Source organism: Penicillium waksmanii (assembly GCF_028829765.1).
Source record: "Penicillium waksmanii strain IBT 27052 chromosome Unknown utg000009l:1.0-4314994.0:1.0-4318279.0, whole genome shotgun sequence".
Taxonomy (NCBI): Eukaryota; Fungi; Ascomycota; class Eurotiomycetes; order Eurotiales; family Aspergillaceae; genus Penicillium; species Penicillium waksmanii.
The window spans coordinates 1,862,685-1,877,785 of record NW_026643255.1 but is presented as its reverse complement, the minus strand read 5'-3'; the positions used below and the strand labels follow the sequence as shown (position 1 = coordinate 1,877,785).

Sequence of the window (15,101 nt, the reverse complement as noted above, 5' to 3'; positions counted from 1 at the left end):
ATCCAGAAATGTCACTACCATCTCTCTAGTATTCATGGATATTTGAGCATGAAGTTACTTCTTTCCATTCATTTCCACGACCCAATTCGTTGCCAAATCCCTGCTGCATAATCCACATCGGAGGAGTAGATAGCAAGGACATCACTACTGGTGCAAGCTGTGTCTACAACAAGCGATGCATGACGAACGTTTCCCAGGTCATATCTCCATGAATCATCTTGCCTGAAAAGGGATTGAGCATGGAGTTACAGTGGCGTTGCAAAAGTTTGAATCACATATTGCCCACCATAATTTACTGCCTTCTAATGGGAAACTAGTTGCTACCTGAGATGGAATAGATTGGCCCTCTCCCCCATGCCGGCGACCACAACCCCTCCCATCCCACCAGAGCAGTAAAATACTGTACTATAATCTATGTTACCAAAAGATCATAAAATAGCAACTTATTACATGCAACCTTGGCAATAATGATGAACAAGTTTGTGACGGAAGATTTCTAACAATGTTATTTTATGGGTCACTTATTTTTATGATATTAATCTGTTATACGGGCTACCTTCGCAGGAGGCTCGCGAAGGAGGGGCGGTCGGGGCAGGTGGCTTAAACTCGCAACAGCTTTGCAGCAATCCTAGAATTTCTCTACCTGAAATGATACGGATGACCTATACAATTCTCGAAAATAAAGAATTCATTTTTCCAAGGCCATCCCGGTATTTGGAATGGTATATGGCTGTTAACCAATATTTCGGTTCATTTCTTGGGAATCAAATTTGTTAGCTTCTCAACTACACGATAAATCAGCCGACTCGGTAGGACTGGCTGTGGACGAAGGTGGACCAGCGCCCATTGCGTGGATCGCACAACCACTGATATACGAGCTGGAGGAGGTTCAATTTGGGGTTGCCCCGTCCCGGAATCTCCGCCACTGCGGCAATCTGCTGGTAGCCCTGTTCCAACCGCGCTGCATTTCTGGCGTGGATCCAGAAGACTCACGTGTCCGCTGTGGATTCTCGCACACGATAGGAATACTCGATGGCTGTCTGTGTTTTTCTAACGGGTAGTTACATGAGGCATTTAACATCAAAGTCAAAACAATACAGTAGAATTCGAAAATAGTTGTAAACGAGCCGTTAATCGCCTGATCCAGTCAGTTTATCTTTAATATATGGGGTTAAGCATCCCAACACGCCATCATGTAACCTGTCTCCCGAAATGTTATACAATCCGTCCTCTATAATCGAAAGCCGAGTCTCTCTCTGTTATCATCTTGTACACGAGCGTACCTGCAAATCTGATTCAGCATGCTTAATAACAGGAATGCGGGTAGGGGAACTTACTCCAAAAGAAGTCGAAACATGTAAACCTCTATATCATCATTTCTAAGGGTCCGAGCTGCCCAAGACTGGCCCTCTTCACCGATGGATTTTGCGATCTCCTGACCTGTGGCATCTTCCTCGAAGAAACGAACTAACTCAGCGAGTTCATTGCCATCCTTGTTGACCGGTACATAGTGAACCCATGGGATCAATACGTTTTCATGCCATTCACGGAAGAAAGTCATCTTGAATGGAACACCCTTGCTACGCAACAAGGCGTAAAACCTACCGCTGTATGCATGGCCATCCATATCCAGCAGATACCGGAATTTCCAGGCATTGCTCTGAGGTTCTGGTTCCACAACATCATCAAAGAATTTTCTTTCCTCATCGCAGTCTTGGTCGCAATCGATGATATCCGTGAAATGGGCGTTGAAGTACCCCAGTTGGGACTTGTTCGCTTCCCAGACCTCCCAATTTGTATTGGTTTTCGAAGTACAAGCCGACTCAGTCTTCTGCTGCAGGACATAATGAGGTGATTGCGGGTGGGTCATATTCCCAATGATACGTTGACGTTGCAGGTTGTGCCAGCTGCCACTCTGACTGTGGCCCCCGGTGGTTCTCCCACGCCAATAGATCTGGGGCTTCTTCTCTTCCCATGGCACCGAGCTTTCTGGGTCAAAACTCGACATATCTTCATAATAAAAGGGCGAAGGAACACCAATGTCTTGGAATGAAGACGGATGGGACATGGAAAACATTGGGACAAGTTCGTTCGTCAACTTGAAAGAATTTGGGCGCTGAAAGACCCCAAGGCGATGTCTTAGTGACGGGCTATTGCAAATATCACTTGCCGCAGATTGGTTGAATACGAAACCCAGAGGCTCCATAGCGTAAGCGGCTGTATTATCCGGTGCATTGCCATCTAGCGCCATAACAGGTGTGTCTGGTGGGCATGAAAGTCGCGAATAGAGCCATGTCTCTTGGAACTCGATGTTGTTCCACCTGCTTGTAGAAGCCGGTACTGGCGGCACTGGGTCATCCGTTTCCCCCGGTGAAAATAAGTTTGAAATGTCTGACTGGGATTTCAACCGGGATTGCGCCACTTGGCCCTCAAGGACGAATCTATGTAACTGTTCATGAGGAACTACGACACGCGGCTCGTCGTGGGCGTTGAATTGCAAGTTCAAATCCGGTAACCACTGAGAGAACTTCTCGAGGATCTTTATTGTCGCATCTCTCTGGAATCCTCCCTGGCCCTTGCCGAAATCAAGGATTCTGCCTTCGCGGATGGCGATTCCCATGACATAGGTGGTGTTTATCCGACCAAGGTCTTCTCGGACACGAGAGCGCATCACGCTAGGTGTAAGTCCCCAAAAGGGCAGCAGAGTATGGTATATCGTATCGAATTCGTCAATTAAAACGGTGTTGCGCGACGTTGCAAAGTGATACCATTCATCGAAATGGGGAGGCGGAGGCATCTTATATCGTCGTTGATATTCTGTCACTGCTTCGGCCAAAGACTTAGATTGGCGTTGTACGGTCTCACTGAAAGCCTCTCTAGCAGTAGAAACAAGTTGAGCTACAGGATGATGGCAAGCGCGTTCTTCGAGCTTATCCATGGGTCGGTTCGAAGTCTCAGGGACATTTCCCGGGACACTTCCCGCAACGAGGTACCATAACACCAAAATGAACACAGATGTTAGTCCAGCAATGGTCCACGTCTTCTTGGTGGAGTGCGCATAATAGGGCTTAGATCTCCGCCGGGCCCCTTCTAGGAGTTCGTATCGATGTTCCCTCCATGTTCCTGCGCCAATAGCTCCAAGTATCGTCACAGCGTCGGCGTGCAGTGTCCGGATCGGGCGCAGAAGCGAAGATCTCAGAAAATGAGAAGTTGACTGCATCTCAATCGGCGTAATGCCTGCGTGCGCGACGCGTCCTTGATGACAGGCGCGTCAAGGTAGAATGCGATGGGACATCGAACAAAAAACGGAAAGGAGAATCGCAACTGCACACTGGTGGCTTCGAAGAGTGGAACCTAGCGACATACGCGGACCTTAGGGGTGCACTGCGTAGTTAGTGTATTATTGTGGATGGGGCCAAATCTCTTCTTGGCCCACACGGCCTGAGGGGCGCACCCACGCGGGACTGGCGATAAATAGAAAACACATTTGCTGAGATCCGGTGGATTCCTGACGTCTAACGGAAACCTTTGATCGGGCATCCTTCCTGGCGAGCCAGGGAGGTGGATAAAAAAGAAACCCCCCTGATGAACAGATCGTATTCCCTTAAGCACTCGGTGGGTCCGAATTTGGCTGGCTTCAAGCGATGGTCCGGAGAGCTTGGCCGATTTCGCTTGGCTCCGGTTAGCATGAGCGACCTTGGATTGCTTCTTATTCTAGCTCTCTTACGTTACCTACGGAGCTAATATAATACTAACGTAAGATCGGAATTTGCCTTAGAGAAACTATTACATTAATAAAAGTTGAAAAATTCGAAAACATATTACCCCGTGGCCATACAGGCTTTCTTTCCTAGCGTCCCACTCCGATTGCGCTATACCTGATAGGGTCGGAGATAGTTTGGCTATGTAAACCCAATGTATCTTTAGTAACGACCCTTGGAAAGATTTATGAACCCTAGGTGACCACCAACGCACAGTATCTGTTGTATTTTTTCCGTTTGGAACTTTCTTGTTGGGCATGCTGCTTTTCTTCAGTTATTCAGTATTCTCACTCGAAGCCTTTAACTGACAGCCTCACCCATCGGCTAGACCGTGCTCCTTTTATTTGCAACACTATTCCAATTCCCACGGTTGCTATAAGGATGCTCAGATACTCGCAGATCAAGATTCAGAAATACTAGGCAACTTGTAGTTGCAGTTCGCAGAAATTAAACGCTTGGGCGGAAGAAAGAAGAGGAATCAGGAACCATGTACAGATGAGTAGGTGCCGCACTGGATGCCATCCGATCAAGACACAAAGGCAACAAGGGAATAGTTAGCTGTAACAATGATATTGATTTGTCACAATTGCTATAGTTTTATATCTTCAAATAATCTGGCTAGGTGACGCTGCGTATTCAAGTCGCAATCGCAATTATCTGGTATATCCTTCGTTATTTTCTCTCGGGAAATGGAGCAAAAATTTCGTAAATGAAGATCAATATCCCCACATTGGCAGCATAGAGATATTTATAACTCAAAATTAGAAGATAAAGAAGACAGTATTGCGAAATAGTAATATGTTCGAAATGAAAGGTTGCATGTGCCTCGGTTCCTTCATGACCTGAGAGTCGATCACTGCAACAGGCCGAGGAGATGTACCAGCGAGCACTTGCAGGCTACGAGAAGGCCCTCGGTCATGACCATACGTCCGCTCTTAATACATTCAACAACCTTGCTATCCTCTACTTTAATCAGGAAATGCTGAAAGAGACTGAGGAGATGTACCAGCGAGCACTGGCAGGTCATGAGAGGGTTCTTGGCCCAAATCACAATAGAACCCGGCGACTTGTAGACAGGTTAAATGCCTTAAGCATTGCAGATGTAAAGTAGTGTCTTAACCTCCCATAGAAAGTATAGACTTTCCTCTTGTTTATTCTTACAACAGCCCTGGGTTCAGTACATATTTTCCTACAGCCGTGGCCAAGGCAATAACCAATTCCCCGTCTGATTATGCTTTAAGTATGCCTACTGATTTAAATTTTGTACTTTCTAGTCTTTATTGAAAGGAAAGTCTCGGAAGAGGTTAGCGTAGGTCTAATATATATCTGAATAGTGGTCGCGATTGTGTGACCAGCAAAGGTGCAGCTATCGTGCGGCTAAAACAGAAGAGCATACAGTCCCGTTCCAAAAGTTTGAAACAGGACTGTATTCCATGGGGTTTTCTTAAGTATGGTGTAATATTACGTAGCTTGATACTGTAACTTACCAAGTCGATTTACTGCTCCCCTCAATTTAAAGCAGCACGCTCAATAATTCATCTGTGCTTAGGCCCTGGCGATGGGGCCAGAAAAGAGTTATGGAGAGTGTATTGGTCAAGGCGATTTTGAGAATGACTGTAGTGACTGCATAAATTATATAGTTAGATGATGACCAACAAAGAAAATCGAGTAGGGTGTTCAGATCGTAGTGAACATTAGCTAGTCAAACTGTAGTCCATACCTGAATAAAGAAATCTGGTTGATCATTTATTCTTTCGAACGGGCCTCGAGGCTCAAGTAATGCTCTGTAGGTCTCGAGAAAGGAATGTCTGGGTACATTAACTAACTATCACTCTATCTACTAAACGGACGTCGCGAGTCTCCTGATCCCTCTCCCGAGAATTACCAGGTTTCAAGCGAAAATTCAAGGGCTTTACGGACTTCCCAAGAACGTCCCAACAAGTGTGCTCATATCGCCACAGGCCATAACATCTTCATAGTTGTTGCCAAATCCTTGACCCTCCACAATAGAACGATAGTAAAAAACCTCCTTGTTGTTCTTCTCCATGAACCCGAAAACGTTGGCATGGCCCTGCTCCGCATACTCTTGCCATCTAGTGGCAATAGTCCCGGCTGCCCCGCTATATTCACTGGGAGCAAGGGCGACAGACGCGTGTTGGAAAGCAATCTTGACCCCCGCTCCGTCGTGTCGCTTGGTGACAGAGCTGCCGGATCCGACGAAGGGCACCCTAAGGTGAGCAGTGCCGTCCTCGAAATGATGGATATCATAATCACGCGTTCTGTTATCCTCCTTTCCTTTCACCCCATTCAGACGATAGTGATGAGCCAACGCTGGCGTACCGTCATTGGCCTTGATTCCAAGGAGTGGATTCACAACTTTTTCGTGAGAATTGATGGAACGGTTCGCTGTCAGGGCTTCCATGTCATATTCAGAGATCGGTGGGATTGACCGGCGAGTACTCTTCAAGACTGCAGAGGCACCATCAACCAATGCAGAACCAGCACTGACTTTGCCAGTAAGCTCCAAAATCAAATTGAACGCTTCCCTGATTTCGGTAGTCCAAATAGCACATTGTTTGCTATCTTGCCTCTCACAGACTCCCCTGACATAATTTTCGACTGGGGTAACAAAAACATTACTAAATTTAATCATTCAAAAAATGAATTAGACCCCATCTCCTTGAAGTGACAACCGGCGTTAATTGAATCAAAACATACGCTGCCTCGAGTACTCCATGACCAACCCAAATAGCTCTTGCAACACTTTGACAAGTCAACCTCTTTTCAAGATGGGCTTTCACTTCTTCTTCGGGATTGGGGCTCTGATTGGTAGCTTGCAGCTCTCCATTGGTGAAAGGAGCGGCAAATGCCACATTGCTCAGAGCAGACAGAGCAAGAAGAGCCCGGGAGAACTTCATCTCAGGCGGATAGGTAATATAAGCTGATAAAAACAGAGAGATCGATAGTGGAATAATAGAAATGAAAGTAATCAAGGTTCTGTGGCCATACTTTTATATTTGTCAAGTCGGCCCAACGACGTTTCATGTTCGGAGCAGAGATGAAGGTCACGATCTGCTCTATCTTTAGCTGTGGGGCGTTTGGACTGAGATTCCTTGACTCCGTACGGAGTCTTCTGGAGCCTATCTACTTGTCACTAGAATGATCATCATCTTGAGTTACTGTCCTAGGCACGAAAGGGCCCAGTTTGATGCGACCGAGGATCCCCAACAGTATGGGACTATCCAACCGATGATTTTTGTGGAATTCTACCCAAAATTGCGCACTTGTGGCTCTCGTCTCTTTGCAAGACTTATGATCAAGCACCGAGAAGACAGAAGCTAAGTACAGAGACCTTGAATGACTTCTTTAATAAAGAACGAGATAATTCAATGCCCCCAGAAATGATGTCGAGATGAAGCTTGATGCAAGACCCTCAAGGCGTTCTGTTCGACAGTGATCTGAGATGACTATGTACCTAGATCCGAGATGATCATTCCACGATTATCAAACCCACTTTGCGATATTTTCCTAAGACTAATGCAATGCAACCCTGAAACCAAGATTTGGAGAACAGCTGAGAGCGGATGAATTACTGTAGTTCAAATTGGGGGCCAAAGCCTTGGGGCGTAGGCTGGGAACTCAAGATGATTTTGATAGAATAATTTTTATCCTTAAAAGTTACACGAAATGTTCAATAAAGATAAATTTCATCAAATATAAGACAAAATGAAGAGTAGTTTACAAGTACAAATGTATTACCACTCTTGTCTGATAAGGATTATATCCGAAGGCTAAGCATTGCCATGGCTTTCAGCGTTTGGGGTCCAAGACAGCATGTTAATAGCTCCCGCCGCATATTTCACCCAGCTGCAGGTTCCATTACTTTCAGCGGATACAGCCCGGCGCCTAAATGATATCCAGTATCACTCACAGAATTTTGTTTGTGAATTATGAGATTATCAGACTTATATTTTAGCGGCGAAAATTCGGATCATGTATCCACTACTTTGGGGGCTGCTCCGAGGGCGGCTCTGCCTAGACATGTGATTGTTGAGGTTTAGTTATGTAGGTCTAAAAATCCTGGTCAGAGGTCCACTCTACCACACAGGGGCCTTGGCGACGGGAGTAGCTACAGTAGATACATGGCTACCCAATCCACTACTTTGGGGGCTGTTCATATATACCAATAGTGACTTGGAATTCTGCGTCTTCACTCAAATGCTGCAGTGTCGGTTTCTGCAGTGTTGAGTTGGAAACCAAACGACTACCTAAGTGGTCCTTCTTATCCACTATTTTGGGGGCCAAGCGTAGAGATTCCATCTTCGCCAAACTCTCATCTTTGGTGCGTTTCCAGCCATTCAAGCGTTGGACTCGGCTGGTCAATGTAAAGAAGTCTTCCTTTCATGCACCCAATATGTCAGTCTCCCTGTTGAGTAAAGATGTGCGGATTCAAGGGTCTGTAGAGACATTCGCCCTTGGATGTCCGTTGGCGTGTACTAGTACTGTGTAGTGCTCTTCATGCACAATGGGAGATCAAAGGAATATGGCGAAAAGCAAGCTTCAGCCCCGAATCCTTTTTGTGGGTCCGAACGCCCTTGAGAAAACTGCCTCGCTACATCGGTTGGAGAGGCTACGGATATACACGCTATCTTGTGGAGAGGAGACTGGGACTAGCGTATCTTCTATCACACTAAACAGAGGCGTGTGATTATGTGAAGGATATATTCGAATATATCCTGGTGCCACAGTTGAATTTCTCGCCATGTCATTTGATATACAAGTTCAGCTCCATCGTTCAGCCGCCCGCAGTCCTGAACCTTAAATCAAACTATGAAACATCAAGCTCGCTAAGCTCCATGATCGGCACAGGCGACCGCTAGTTGCCTTACACGGCTCGCACTAGTTGTCTTACACGGCTCGCACTAGTTGCCTTACACGGCTCGCACTATGTAGTTCACACCGTACATTCCTATGACCTTCTCGTTGTACAGAGTCACCGAAGCTACTAGAGAAAAAGTCTGCATCTCGGGTTGAAACGCGGGAGGACGCAACTAGCCAAGTGCCTTTCTTCTGCTCAATTTAGCATCACAAAAACTGACCTCATCTGGGGATGTGTAATTGTATCTATTAGAGCCCCAATATGACATGCTCCAAGATTTGGATTGAATGGGAAAAGGTCTATACTACCCTGTAGGAAAAGGAAAAGAAAAGGAAAGACATTCATCCCCAAGTACTCCTTTCTCCCGGATTCATTCCTATTATATTTGCTCCCCTAGATCGCGGTATCTGACTAGCTGGATATAGCGCTTGTATTTCTGACTGTCTGTTGCCTGCCCCGGGACCAGGCTAAGTACCGAATCCGAACAAAATAAAGAATTATCACAATGTCTGTACAGCGCGACGCGGTCTTGCGGTAAAAAAGACAATCCTCTATACCGCAGTATCGGCGGCAAATGAGATATTCGAATAGAAAGGGACCCAAAGCAACACAGATCATGATCCTAGACAATACAACATGAGTGGTCCAAAATGCAAAACTGAAGTGGAATGGGGCTCGTACATGGCATTGTACTTGTACTCAAAGAACCCGGTTTTCATCAAACAGCGCTCCAGCCATGGGTTTTGAGGAGGGAGAGGATCATCCTCCGCGGTCATTGTTTCTTGGACTGATGCTTGGACGTGATCGGAAGATTGTTTTAAGTCCATCGTGAATCCTAGAACGCTCTGTGGACTAGGGGAGGCTTGGAATAGAAGGTTGCTGGAATCGGAAGTTTTTTTAAAAAAAAAAAAATTTAAATGGAGCTTTCGGATGAAACTGGAGCGGGAGGCTATATTCACCAGGCTAAATTTCATTAGGAAGAGGGGTGTTGTTTTGGCTATTCTTAGCAATTAATGGGACGATCGAAGATCTGCGACGCGTGTCGGATCCCAGTGTGATTAGCTAAGGTCGGTGGAGACTCAAGGGTACCCGGATTATCTAGTAATCTACCACACAAAAGCATGTATTTTAGAATATCTAGCAATTCAGACTTTTCATTACACGAATGGCCTACCACCCTGTTCCCTACTGGCATTATACGTATTCACCGTTTAGAGTGAGACAGTTATGAATCTGGATCTCTGATATTGAAAAATATTCGACAGTTATTTGGTATTCAACGGTTTCAGCACTGTTGCTACTAGGCTGCGGCAGGATCCGCAATATCCTTGGACATACTACAATCCACTCCGCAACGCCCACGCAAAATGATTCGATCTGGATAGACTTAAACCTAGTACCTCCGTCGGGATTATTTTAATAGTATCACGAAGATGATGCTCGAGGTATCTTGTTGTTCCCAGTAAGTCGTGGGAGACAGGGTGGTACAGGGTTTCTGACGGTTAAGGAGCGGCTCGACATCTAAGAATACAGTTAGAAAGAAGGGTTGTTTAGCAATAAAGGGTCGAACAGAAACCCAAAAATATTGCAAAGGACCGAGTATAAACCGTGGATTGTTACATTTTATCTGAGCCAGCCCCGCGTTCATAAAGGCCATAAATATAAGGCAGTAGTTTCTGTCACAAATATCAGGCAGCAGCAATCGCAAGTTACGTAAATAACTAGTAGAGCAGTAGGCAGAGACTCTGCCTTCTCCACAAACAAGAATAGTATCAATAACAACATGAATGTTCCCCTTTATGAAATCTTCTTTCTGCTGAGGCTGCTGAGGCTGAGGTTGCGGTATGGTATATCGCATGTCCATGAAGACTCGAATGTCTTATTAGTCGCATCTCGATAGCGTCACGCTTTGTCTACTACTCTCCTGCACTCTGCGAGTGTGGTGGTTTTGTCCTCTTGCAATCGACCCGTCTGCCACAGTAGACTGCCAGCGAGAATTCCCATCTTACATTATTTAGTAAACTCGTCCCAGTGAACCTTACTGATAGGCTGATAGGGGACCTGGAGGGATTGGGGCAACGTTCCTGGGTTGACGTGGCAGATCATGCGCCTTGATTCCTCCGTCGCTAAGATACATAAGCAAAGCTGATAGGACTTGAAAGATCCATACGTCGACGTCCTCACCGAAATGCCCCCCCTCAAATACCTCCGATAGACCCACCGAAGTATCATGTCGATGGGCAATTCTTATCGTGATCAATTTCATTTTTCTGGCGGCCAGATCTCGCCCTCATTTTCCAATATATCAGCCAATAATGGCGGCCTCTTCACAATAAACAAAACCAGTATAAGCGCCATACTCCAAGACGTCGTTCTATCCATAATCAGCTATCAACCAAATAACTGGACAACGGGGGTAAATCAAACACGCAATGAGATCCGCAATATCTACACCTTTTCGCGCCCACTCAACCTATATCTCCCATACGGCTTAGTGCTCCTGGGCAGTCTCTGCGCCATGAGTTTTGGCTTTAACGCTTTAAGATCGAACGGTGTCCCCGCCACAGATGGCGGATTTCAATTTTTCACCACTGTCCGGACAAGTGATGCTGCCGATAGAATTGCGCGGGGCGGATGTTTGGACGAGGAGGAGAATGTTTCCACGGCGCTGAAAGATCTAAAGATACAATTCGGCGAGCTAGTTGAGACGATAAACGATTCAGAAATGGTGGCAGTGCTTTCGACGGCTGGATTTGGGATTGGGCATGAAGTTCAACCTCTGAAGAGGGAACGAATTTACGGGAGCCTATGATAATCCCATCGGGCCTATACATATCGCCAATTCGCAATATTAAACTCAACCTGAGCCAAAAATACATTTCAAAAACAAAACATACAACAGCAGGGATTCGCATAAGGTCACCCACCATACTACTAACCTCTGCGGCGGATGTATAAGTGTGAGGATGCTCAGATACTCACAGATCAAAAAACGACGTAGAGGATCATGCAATGAAGTAGTAGCGGTTTGACGAAAGTAATAGCTTGAGGAGAGAGAGAAAGAGAGAGAAAGGACTAAAGCTAGACACAGGAGGCGTGGATGCCTAGGTGGATGCCATCTAGGCCAGGCATCCACAATGGTAACAACCCAGGTTCGTTACAGGCTCTCTGAAAAATGTTATCGAGCTCCACTCCTATGGTAGCTTGGCATCGCTCGATTTGGTGTAGTAGTATGGACTACTAGTAAATACCGCGATATGTCACGTCAGAATAGCCATTACTGCTCTCGGTGGGAGCCATATCAGGCGGCGGCGTGCTTGATGTGGCTGCCGAAGCTAAGATGGTCAAAATTCTTTTGCCATTTAAACCCAACCTTGCAATCCCAGATTTTTCCCGTTTCAAACACTTTCCATCTCTTCCTTGAGCCAAATCTTACCATACAAGAATCGTCTAATCCTTTCCAAAAATGTTTAAAAAATCCGGCGAAGGCAAACAATCAAGGACCGCTCGCCGCCGCGGTGACCACCCCCCTCCACCATATGACCCATCCAACCCGGGCCAAAATTTAAAATTTCCGAGACATATCATGAAGAATGAGTTTCTTCGCCAGAAGATGTTACAAGAGTTGGAGAAAATGAACCAGGCGTTCATCGGCATAAATGAGCTCCTAACCGAAAAATACGCTCACAATTCGTTTGAGGAGTTCCATCTACTGGCCGCTCGGAAGTTTATAGATGCGGCTTATAGAGCTAGGAAGCTCGTGGATATTTACAAAGGGCGCCCTTCATAACACCGAGTACTACCCCGGAATATGGGATGTCGCTATTATAGATGGGTCCTTGAGTTGATGTGATCAAGTTGAGATACTACTAGCAGTTGAACTTGCTTTATATGAGATAGAACACTGCATATAGGAGGAATATGCCCCATGTGTACGCTAGCTTTTTGAAATAAGTGTTGATTCTTATCTTTCCAAACACACTTTTCTCCCTCTATAAATAACCTTTCCAGTATCAGGGTCTCAAATTCTAATGCTCACCTGGGTTGTGAGCCCCATTCAGGAATCTTTTTCGGGACTAAGCACAATAGTAGACCTGAAGGTACTAACTACAATACGTAACTTAGGCTCAAGGCTACAGACAGGGAACTACATACCCAGAGGAAAAATCAAGGTGCCTCGAAAGAGGCCAACAGCGTTCATTCAGACATGGTAGCCTCCGAAGAGGCCCAACGAGTCGGGATAATTATATACAAAATTAAATATACAAACAAAAACAAAAAAACAAACAAACACCGGGAGATTGTGATACAAAGTACACGTTTTTCCCTTCATCTCACCTCGCTGAGGTTCTCGGAGAGAAGCAAAAACGGTCAAAAAGCAACAGAGGAACGCCAGTGGCCCCGACGGCATCTAGAACATCTGGTCGATCCAGTGGGCGACGTTTCGGAAGACTTGGCTGACCGAGGCCAGCTTGGCAACATCCAAAAAATCCCAGACGTGCCACCAGTAGTGGATGGGAGGGCTGTACCACGATATGTCAGAAGGTGTGCAAATAATCCCTTGGAGAAACTTCACGGAAATCATCTTACGAGGGGTCATTGTCCTATTGGCGCCTGCCGAACGAGGGGGGAGGAGCCCGAAGAGGGAAGGGAGGAGCCCGAAGAGGGGAGGGAGGCACGCGAAAAGATGGAAGAGCGGCGCGAAGGGGCGACAGAGGGCGACAAAGGGGCAGGGCTGTGTCACGACATCTCAGAGTGTGTTCAAAGAACCTCATTGGTAGCTTTCAAATAACCTCAGGGGTGGCTTTCAAAGAAATCGATATCTTCAACTTACGGAGCAACAGGGGCCTCATCGGGCCCAAGCAGGGGGTCGGCCGGGGCGGAGTTGGTTGTATTGGGGGGGCGTGCCCCGTCGGCCATAGGGCCGAGCCTGTGCCATAAAATGTCAGCTTTTGCACAAAGCACCCCAAACAGAGATTGGACTGAAATCATTATTTTCAACTTACCGGAACCCATCACCATCCCGGGCTTGGGGGGCAGGGGGGGGACCTCTTCCGAGGGAAGTGCCACATCGAGAGACACACCGCTCCCACCAGGAGCAAGAGCACGACCGCAACAACTGCGATGGCGGGGGCATACGCCTTCAGGACATCGAGTCCTGTGGAGGAGGAGGAGGAGGAGGAGGAGGTGGAGGCGGTGGCGGTGAGGGTGGCGGTGGTTGTGGTGGTTGTGGTGGTGGTGATGGTGATGGTGATGAGGGTGGTGAGGGTGGTGATAATAACGCTCTCCATTGTGAAGCTTGAGGAGATGCTGAAGAAGAAAACACAAGGTCCTGGAGAATCCACTAAGCCTTTTTACATTAGACTTGGTGACTCGCAGGGAAGAAACCAAGCAGGGCAGGCACGACCCATACCTCCCACCAGCTGCAATGCAGCAAGACAGGCTGTTTTATCCGATATTGACAAGGCTTTAATTGAATACGGTTTGTATATCACTTTAGGCTGTGACGATCAAAATATCTGTATTATGGATTTAATGATCCCTAGATGAAACTTTGACCAAAAACGCGCAAATACTCAACTTAGAGCAAGCCAGACCACGTTGAATTATAACGCTTCAGAACTGGATCCAAGGCAATCGATGTATAGCTCGTAATGAAACCGAATACCTGCAACACGAAGACGATTTGATAGCTTTATCATCTCCCGAGGATGATACTATGACGTTCTTAGTTGAATGGGTGGAAGACAAGCTAATTAGATTGCCCGGCAACATATATAAGGTTTGCTTAACTGTAGATTATATATATTCAAAGATAACCTCACTGACAAAGTGTACAGAAACAATGCAGAAAGCTTTCGACGGATATCATGGTTTATCTTCCCCATGGGAATTTGACTATGAATCTTGCACGAATGCTCCTAGGATCATTTGTCATATTTTTGATTATTGCCCCAGTTAAAATATGCATCTCGCTTCAGGGTATACTCTCACGTTTGATTGTTACCTCTCTCTCTACAGCTTTCTTTATTGCATCGCTTTCCGGCGGAACGCAGGCAAAGACAGTCGAGATATTTGCCGCAGGCGCTGCGTACGTAACATTTTATAACCCTTAAGCTGACTCAATTTCGAAAAGTGATGCTAACAATTGACGCTAGATATACAACTGTCTTGACGGTCTTTATAACACAGGGTGGTGCCTGAATGAGAGTTGTGATTTAATAAATCTATATTACTCCTCCAAAACACCTGGCTCAAAATGTGTTGTTCACTCCTAACGTCCACTTGAGGATCTAGTTAGTTTCATGTGCAAGTGCAACATCTACGGAGTTGTATTCGGGCTGTGAAAATAGTTGAATGGTACCTTCTTTGAATAATAAACGACCCTCGTTTGGGCCGTCATTAGGATCTGCGCCAAGTGAGAGGAACCAAACCAGGAGTTCTGGATCATTATAACGTAC

The 15,101-nt window shown here is 46.2% G+C and overlaps 4 protein-coding genes across 4 annotated transcripts; 1 reads left to right on the top strand and 3 right to left on the bottom strand.

The window, feature by feature from the left end:
- Window positions 1-1,333: 1,333 nt before the first annotated feature.
- Window positions 1,334-3,220, bottom strand: N7481_011075 (Lipopolysaccharide-modifying protein; the record flags this gene model as incomplete). The annotated part of the gene is made up of 1 exon (XM_057270294.1): window positions 1,334-3,220. The coding sequence occupies one exon, from the start codon at window positions 3,218-3,220 to the stop codon at window positions 1,334-1,336; it is 1,887 nt and encodes a 628-aa protein (XP_057117468.1).
- A 2,453-nt stretch (window positions 3,221-5,673) lies between these two features.
- On the bottom strand, window positions 5,674-6,679 carry N7481_011074 (uncharacterized protein; the record flags this gene model as incomplete). The annotated part of the gene is made up of 2 exons (XM_057270293.1): window positions 5,674-6,307; window positions 6,480-6,679. 2 exons carry the CDS (start codon window positions 6,677-6,679, stop codon window positions 5,674-5,676), a joined length of 834 nt encoding a protein of 277 aa, XP_057117467.1.
- A 4,191-nt stretch (window positions 6,680-10,870) lies between these two features.
- Window positions 10,871-11,452, top strand: N7481_011073 (uncharacterized protein; the record flags this gene model as incomplete). The annotated part of the gene is made up of 1 exon (XM_057270292.1): window positions 10,871-11,452. One exon carries the CDS (start codon window positions 10,871-10,873, stop codon window positions 11,450-11,452), a length of 582 nt encoding a protein of 193 aa, XP_057117466.1.
- A 1,599-nt stretch (window positions 11,453-13,051) lies between these two features.
- N7481_011072 (uncharacterized protein) lies at window positions 13,052-13,777 on the bottom strand (the record flags this gene model as incomplete). The annotated part of the gene is made up of 3 exons (XM_057270291.1): window positions 13,052-13,163; window positions 13,475-13,570; window positions 13,647-13,777. The coding sequence occupies 3 exons, from the start codon at window positions 13,775-13,777 to the stop codon at window positions 13,052-13,054; spliced, it is 339 nt and encodes a 112-aa protein (XP_057117465.1).
- Between the last annotated feature and the right edge of the window lie 1,324 nt (window positions 13,778-15,101).